Here is a 7,898-nt window from a genome sequence, read left to right on the forward strand (position 1 = left end):
AGCGGCGGGCGAGTCATCGGCAGAGCGGGGGTGTGGCCCGTCCGGAGGGCGCACGCGTTCCCCGACCCCGGCCGGCATCGGACACTCATCCTGTCATCTCATCACTTTTGCGATGGTCTTGTAACTTCACCTTAGGCATTTTCCACCCTTAAAATCTGCCTCAATCTCCTAAACTCGTCGGCTGATATAGCATCTCAATCAGCACGGCAGCCAATACATCCTCAGTGTCGAACCCGAATCCCGCCACCGGAAAACGTCCGGGAAACTAAGTCTCACCAAACCCCTCTCATAACCTACCGTGTACCACCACCGGCAAAATGGCAGACCTCACAACATGTCTGCCCTTGAACCGCGCCACCGTAGTGGAAGCACACAAGCTCGTCAAGCCACATGTGCACTACACGCCCGTCCTCACAAATAAGACCCTCACCACCCTCGCCTCGACGCCGCGGTCCCCCGAAGACCTGAAGGGCACAAGATGGGAGGGCCGAACACCCGCGAAGCCCACCCTCAGGCTGTGGTTCAAGTGCGAGAACCTGCAGCGCATCGGCGCCTTCAAGGTCCGCGGGGCGTTCCACGCAGTCGAGCGGCTGAAGCAGGAGCCTGGCTGGATTGAGAATGGCGGCATGGAGAAGGGCGTCGTCACGCACAGTTCTGGTTAGACACAGTCACCCCCTCATATTTTCGTTCTCATTTTTGAGTCTCTCATATGACGGATTGAGAATGCACGTGAGCACTCATACTAACGAAGCTCTTAGGAAACCACGCTCAAGCCCTCGCCCTGGCCGCGAAAGAGGCCGGCATCCCCGCCCACATTGTCATGCCGGACATCTCCCCCGCCAACAAGATCGCCGGCACCCGCGGCTACGGCGCCAACGTGATCTTCAGCGGAAGCACCTCCGTCGAGCGCGAGGCCGTCGCCGACCGCGTCATCGCCGAGACCGGCGCCCGCCTCGTGCCTCCCTACGACCATCCGGACATCATGCTCGGCCAGGGCACCCTCGGCCTCGAGCTGCAGGAGCAGGTGCGCGACCTCATCGCCGCGGGCCACTCAGCGCAGAACCCGACCTTCAACTCCACCGGCCAGCCTGCTGCATCGGAAGGCAAGGGACTCGACGCCATCATGACGCCCTGCGGCGGCGGCGGTATGCTCTCTGGCGTGGCGCTCAGCTGCGAGGGCACGGGGATCCGGGTGTTTGGCGCGGAGCCCGAGTTCCAGGGCGCCGACGACTGCAAGCGCGGGTTCGAGGCGGGCAAGAGGGTCGAGAGCGTGAAGACGCTGACCATCGCGGACGGGCTGCGGACGCCGGTGGGCAAGTTCCCCTGGGGCGTGATCTACGAGAGGAGGCTGGTAGAGAACATGTTCAGCGTGAGCGAGGAGGAGATCAAGGCGGCGGTGAAGCTGGTATTTGAGCGGTTCAAGCTCGTTGTCGAGCCGAGCGGCGCGGTGCCGTTGGCTGTTGCGCTGTTCAACGAGGATTTCAGGAAGTTGGTTGAGAAGGAGGCTGGGGAGAAGGGGTGGGATTTGGGATTGGTTTTTAGCGGTGGTAATATGGCGATGGAGGGTCTGATGAAGATTTTTGCGTCGTGAGATGATTTGAGAGGGCGAGAGAGTACATAAGGATAGGTGTGGACTACATATGACATGTCGTATCGCTGGATCGGGCTGCCATAATGACACTCTTATCATCGGCGTCCTCTCCGATCACTCGCCGAGTATGATCGTGTATACATCAAAGCTAACGAACCAAACAAAGTGTTAGTTTCTTTCATCCTAGTCGAATCTTATCCCAGATGAATGGTTGGGGAATAGCAAGAATGTCTCTTTTCGATATTCCGTCACATTGACTAGGCACTGCGGTTAGGCTCTCATATAAACATCGGAAGATCTCCACATCTTTGGCTCTACCGTTGTTCTCGAGATAAACAGGCGTACGTGATCCAATGTTTGTCATATAAATTCATTAGTCAAAGTAGAAACAACGACTCTTCTCTTCGGCTGAATGTTGCCGCGTCTCTTCGGTTCGAAAGGAGGGTTCTTGCTGAAAGCTTAGTTGGTGGAAAGACTCCCGGGAGTAAAATGATGGGATGTGGTGCGAATCAAGTATTCCATACCACCATCCCCGCTCCTGTATACTTCCATTCCGCACTTCAATTTCGTCAACGAATATACGAAGAAAGTCGCTGGACACCATGCTCCGGCGATAGACATGTTGGAAGAATATCAACGGGCTTTTTTATGAAGCGTGTGGCTGAAGCGTATGGCAATTGATCCCAAACTATGACCGGATGATGGGCCTCAATTTGTCCTCTCAACGGATAATCAGACCTGACGATCGTTGTCATAGTGGGAGTTACCAGCAGTAGACTTTTTATGTACTCAATGCAAGTTGGTTTCTACCCCCGAACCAGTGAGCGTGGCGCGGGGTTGCTTGTCTCTTCCAACTTGAGCTGCAAGTTACATCAAGTCATTCATTCTATTCTTGAAGAATAGGTGCAGTCTGATGTTCAGATGTTACGACACGCTGGATATTGTCGACATTTTCTGGTACCAAATCCGTTTTGTCGGTTTTTCTACTAACAGCAATGACGCAGGTGATCAAAAGTTGTGAGTCTGGATTTTGGGCCGGAAATATAGAGATATCTCCTAGCCATCGTTCTCCAATTTCGTCTGTTTAGTGACTGAATATGATTATGAATACTTCAAGAGTAACTCGCCTGTTTATGGAGAGTTGTATGGCGAGTTTAATCTTATCTTCTTTGCAGATGGATATGTTTGCCGATATTCAGGTTCTGCCTTAAGCAAGTGTATTCCCTTGGCACGACATCGTCCGGGCAGTGTAATCTCATTGCTGTGATTAGCACTTCTTGCGATATGTTACCCGGCTTATAACAGCACCACTACATGCAATTATTGTCGAAGCCACAGAAAGCTTTTCTTCTGATCTATTCCCGCACGCGCAGGATGGGATACATTGTGTTGAGGAAGCTTCATCGCCCAGCCTGTAAGAGGGCACACAATAAGTAAATGCAGCAAGACCATTTCGGCCGGTGCTTCGTCCAAGAAGATCGCAGTACACGTGTACCCAGAGGCCCGGAATCATGGGATACACTATCCACATGAGTGATTCCAGTTATCTTGGAGTGGCACAGTCTTCCACATGCATGCACGTTGATTTGTCAAGGCGGTTGACGAGTGATCTTGTTGGCTGTCACTCCCAGTGCTTCTCACTATGTCATTGGCTTCTATCTGCGTCTTCATCGGTGAACCTATCCGCCGCCGTATGGATTTGAGATTGGGCCTTGCAGAGCACCAACAAATCCTTTCCCTTCTCGTTTGATACTGCGTAAGCTTACCCAAAATGCTGTGTCACTCACAGCCTGACCTGGCCACCAACTTTTCAAAGAAACTAAATCGGCTTCGCCGACCGAGGAGCGGCGGCTCTTCCACAAACTAGCTATTTCATTGGCTCTTAAGAAGAGACATTTTGTTGTTTGTCTCAGCAGCGAGCGGCACGGCGTCCATCGAGTGTAACCGTCTCTTTTAGGAGCGATCACCTCTGCGCATATGCAGTACATAAGCAGGCTGTGCCCAAACTTTTGGTTGTTCCTGGGCCATTAGAATTACAAGTATACTTGAAAGTCAATGTCCAAATTAGATCTTGTGCCAAAACCTCATGCCACTGCGAAGCAAAGAGCTATGCATTACTCCTATTTTGAGTATCCCATCACTCGCCCATATCCTTTCAGGTGGTTCACACCCGTTGCAATTACAGGCTGTGTCATCCTAACTGTGGTCTTTTCGCTTGTCAACCTAACATCGAACGGATTTGACTTGAAGCCTCTCTACACTACCGATGTCAATGGTACGGAAGCTGCAGCAAATGCGCGGTAAGATGCATCCCAGGTGAGGTTTAGTTTTGACTTGACCTAATATATGATGTAAAAACAGATGGTTCAACAAGCCACCTTTCAATTGGCAAGGGGACATGGATGTCGAATGCCAGCCCTATCTTCTAACAGTCGGCGACTCTTTCTTCACCTCTAACCACGGTTTCCGGTATAAGGTGAAGAGCATAGAACTTCCCACAGGAGACACCGAGTCCCCAGATATCCGTTCGTCGATTGGGTATAAGAACACGACTTTCGAGAGGTGTTTTTTAAGTAAGATGTTCATCAAATTGATGAAAAGCGACCCGGCCAGATTGCCATCCTGGTGGATGTCATTCAAGAACACAGTAGCGGCGGCGACCTTACAGTGTAGTGTGGTGTCTGATGTCGGACTTGCTGAAGTCACCATGGAAGCTGAATATGAAGGAGAAACCGAGCCCGTATACGACTATGTCATGGATTCTAATCACAAAACACGCGCAAGCTTTTGGTGGGGAACTCGGCTTTCGAACGCCTATTTCATTGGTATACTGAGTGCTGCGTCACAAATTCCCGGTGTAGAAGTTGTGAGTGAAACATATCTCAACCGGGCCAGACTTATCTTCAATGGTAACCGGTCAAAGTCGGAGTAAGTTGCAGCTTCTAAGTAATCCCTGCACTTCCAGAGACTGATTAGCTCGCTAATTACTTGACAAGTCTTCGATCCGCAGCGTTGTTTGATCTCCGTTGGTCGTTCCAATTCGAGAATAGCTTAGTGGTAACTGTGGATTCGGACTTTGAGTACGACACCACCCCCTACAACTCTGATGTATGTTGTCGTGACTTTGCTCCTGTTCCAAAAAGAAATACTGCATACAGACTGACCGGTACGACAGTTCTGGGCATCGCCAACACTGACGGAAGCCCTGCATTACTCCAAAATCATGCATTCGCTGTTTGCGTTAGACCTTGGTAACTGTGACTCGCCAAACCTGTTGGTAGACGAAGATGGCCTCAACTATGCCATCTTGGACCCAAATAACTCCAATCGGCTTCCGGGTGGTATATTTGGTAATTTTACTGACGAAGATCGGCTGGATAACCACCGATTCACCATGCTACCCAGGCCCGACGCCGACGAATCTCTCATCCGGGGCACCGTTCCCCTGAATGAGAGCTACAGCACTATCCAGCCGCTCATGGGTCCTTTGTCCTGCGAAAAGGCTACTATAGCAGCTCAATACCTTTGCTCCGTTCCCAAGCAGAAAAGCGTAGGGGTGATGTTGCTGGCGATCGTCCTTGCAGATTTGGTCTTTCTTCAAGCAGCGTGGAAGCTATTGCAGTGGACCGCGGACTCGAGAATGGCGAACAGACCTCAGATGAAGTTCTGCGAAGGCTGTCTTGACGCCCGGGGGGGAAATCCCGACGGAATTCAACTAGAGAACCAGACTCGTGGAAGACAACGGGCAGGTTCCACACTTCGCCCCAACGATCGTTATGTTAGACTTCATAGCCACGAGTGAGCATAGAGTCACGATCAAGTTTCTTTGGCGATTGCAAGTGGAAAATATACAGCACTAGGGACTCAAATCGAGGTATCAAGTCTATTCAGATATTCTAATTTTCACAGGCTTATTTCTCGCACCAGCCAGTGGGCTGGCCGAGGGCCTTGCACTTGTCAATGTACAGAGGCTCGTTGATGTCGATGATGATCTGGCACCTGGTGGGGTAGGGGCCGGCTGTTGGACATAAGTCAGTCATCCGAGATCACAGAGCCGTGAGATTGCGATAGTGAGCAAACCTACCGTACGAGCCGTAGTCGGCACAGGCAGCCTTGGTGGTGTCGGGGTCGCTAACGAGCGCGGAGCCGGTGTCCCTGCCGCAGTAGCAGTTCTTGGTGTCATCGGTCTGACGCTTGACGTGAACGCGCTTGTCGTCGGCCGGAGCAGCGGCGACGATGGAAGCGAGGCCCCTATGTGTGTGTCAGTTGAGCCGCTCAGAGGTGGGGAACTGGAGAATCGTAGGCGGACGAACATGAGGGCAACGACGGTCTTAAGTCCGAACATTGTGATTTGTTTGATTGGAAAGTTGTCAAAGAAAGTAAACAGTTGGATTGTAAATGAATGTGATCCTGAAGGCTTGAGTCTGAGTTCTAAACTTCTGCTCAGCCAAGGCGCGATGCGGGGAATTATATACTAGCAAGACGTAAGTTGAGCAGTTGCCTCAATGCCCCCCGCTTGGCCGGCGAGAGCGACGAGCTCTGAGCCTCTGAGGAGTTTGCGGGCGAAAGTTGCCTCGCAAGGACTTCTGAGCAATCAACTTCATCCCTGCACTCGTTCGTCCCAAAGAGATAGACTTTCTTAGGTGATCTACGTTCATAATATGAAGCTTACTAGAAATGCGCTCGTTGCCGGCAAAAACCGAAGACAAGAGCATAAGTGGCTCTGAGTCGTACGGCTTTCGTTAGATTAATGAACATGATCGGCATGTGTTTCTCCCGCAAAGATACTGTTGTCGGTGAGGCTGCTTGACTCGGGCAACCGAATTCTGGAAGTTGAATCTCATGGTGAATCCTTCAGTATGCAAACTGCTGTAAAACGCAATTTCCGAGCATTTACGCGGTCTTGCCGTTGAGCTTTGGATCATTGTGTGGAAAGTTCTTCGGCGTTCTCATATTTTCCGTTTGTTTTCTTTGTCGTATAGAAACGGAAGTAGCCAAAGATATCCTGATGCACATTTAGACAACTAAAAGCCTGGGCGCCCTATTAGTGGTCTCTGCAGGCTGTCACCCCAGGTTTCAGACACCCGTTTTGTCGCATGCTTATGCGTGGACATTGGCGGCTCCCCAGGGTACAGGGGTCATGCCGGCAGCACCTACGGCTTGACCGATCCGACGGCCGCTGTCACCATGGATAGAGTTACTGAGGTGAATGCTACGAAGTACAGAGAGTGCCCGTCTACATATTGCGCCTCAGGGGCTGTCGGTCGTTCCTGTGCAGGGGCCCGTAACCTTGAGAGTTCCCCGGCTATCAACTTGTCACTGACAAAGTCGCTCTCGCAAACACACATGATGCCCACCATATAAGATTCAGCGACGGTGGATTCTTTCGATCAATAAGACATGAAATAATGTGTCACAGTTTAACATCTCACGCATAAGCCACCTTCAGCTTGCAACATCTATGAATGGCATCAAATGAACCCCTGGTCTTATCATGGGGGCATAGCCAGTCTCTTTCAAAACTTGCCATGAGATCGTTTCCTTAGACATACTGCCGCACTTGTCAAGTTCGACAGTATCGTGTATATGATGTGTGAGACGGTCTCAGCAAATCCAGTGATGTCATTCCTGGAACCTGTGATTCTAAAAGTTATTATTCTATGCCGCAGAGTTGGTTATTGAATTTTTGTCCATGATTTTTCTTCTTAACACCATCTCAAGTTGACGTTAGCTGACAAACAGGATAGTATGCAGAGCGTGATATCAGGAGCTGCATCTGCACCGTTGATTAAGAGGACCTACGAGATTTCCTGTTCATTGCCAAATAGAACATGCGCCCCTCATAAGCTTATGTGTAGCAAAATACCAGTGTTTCTCATATACATGGTTGACTGTGGTTTAGTTAGTAACTCAGCTAGCAGCGGTACGTGGTGTTGCGACTGTTTCTGACGTCTAGCCAAAGCGACCTTTGGTGCGCTTGGGAGCTTTGACATGAAAAACCCCCCAAACCAGTGACAGCATCCAGCACTTCGAAGAGCTTCCCCAGTGGCGTGTAGCTCATCTTACCCCTCCGCAAAAGCTCAGCTTACCCCCCCCTATAGATACCCTATAGGTTTAAGCCTATTTTAAATATATCACTAAGGTTAGGAGAGGTTCTATAAGTATATTTAGTAATATACTTTAAAGTATACTTTATTATATAGAGGCTATATAATTTAATAAATAAATATTATAATTTAAGGTAAGATATAAATTATAATTAAATTATATTCCTATATAGTTTTAAAACTATTCTATTAGTAATATC

General features: G+C 50.0%; 3 protein-coding genes across 3 annotated transcripts; 2 read left to right on the plus strand and 1 right to left on the minus strand.

Annotated features, from left to right (window-relative positions):
• Positions 1-317: 317 nt before the first annotated feature.
• Positions 318-1,591, plus strand: GCG54_00011636 (Serine racemase; the record flags this gene model as incomplete). Its single annotated transcript, XM_045411537.1, has 2 exons — positions 318-657; positions 759-1,591. The coding sequence occupies 2 exons, from the start codon at positions 318-320 to the stop codon at positions 1,589-1,591; spliced, it is 1,173 nt and encodes a 390-aa protein (XP_045268595.1).
• A 2,109-nt stretch (positions 1,592-3,700) lies between these two features.
• On the plus strand, positions 3,701-5,393 carry GCG54_00011637 (uncharacterized protein; the record flags this gene model as incomplete). The annotated part of the gene is made up of 4 exons (XM_045411538.1): positions 3,701-3,891; positions 3,953-4,519; positions 4,588-4,699; positions 4,767-5,393. The coding sequence occupies 4 exons, from the start codon at positions 3,701-3,703 to the stop codon at positions 5,391-5,393; spliced, it is 1,497 nt and encodes a 498-aa protein (XP_045268596.1).
• Positions 5,394-5,502: 109 nt separating this feature from the next.
• Positions 5,503-5,936, minus strand: GCG54_00011638 (uncharacterized protein; the record flags this gene model as incomplete). The annotated part of the gene is made up of 3 exons (XM_045411539.1): positions 5,503-5,609; positions 5,676-5,842; positions 5,905-5,936. The coding sequence occupies 3 exons, from the start codon at positions 5,934-5,936 to the stop codon at positions 5,503-5,505; spliced, it is 306 nt and encodes a 101-aa protein (XP_045268597.1).
• Between the last annotated feature and the right edge of the window lie 1,962 nt (positions 5,937-7,898).

This window comes from Colletotrichum gloeosporioides, assembly GCF_011800055.1.
Source record: "Colletotrichum gloeosporioides strain Lc1 chromosome Unknown consensus_17, whole genome shotgun sequence".
NCBI classification, from domain to species: domain Eukaryota; kingdom Fungi; phylum Ascomycota; class Sordariomycetes; order Glomerellales; family Glomerellaceae; genus Colletotrichum; species Colletotrichum gloeosporioides.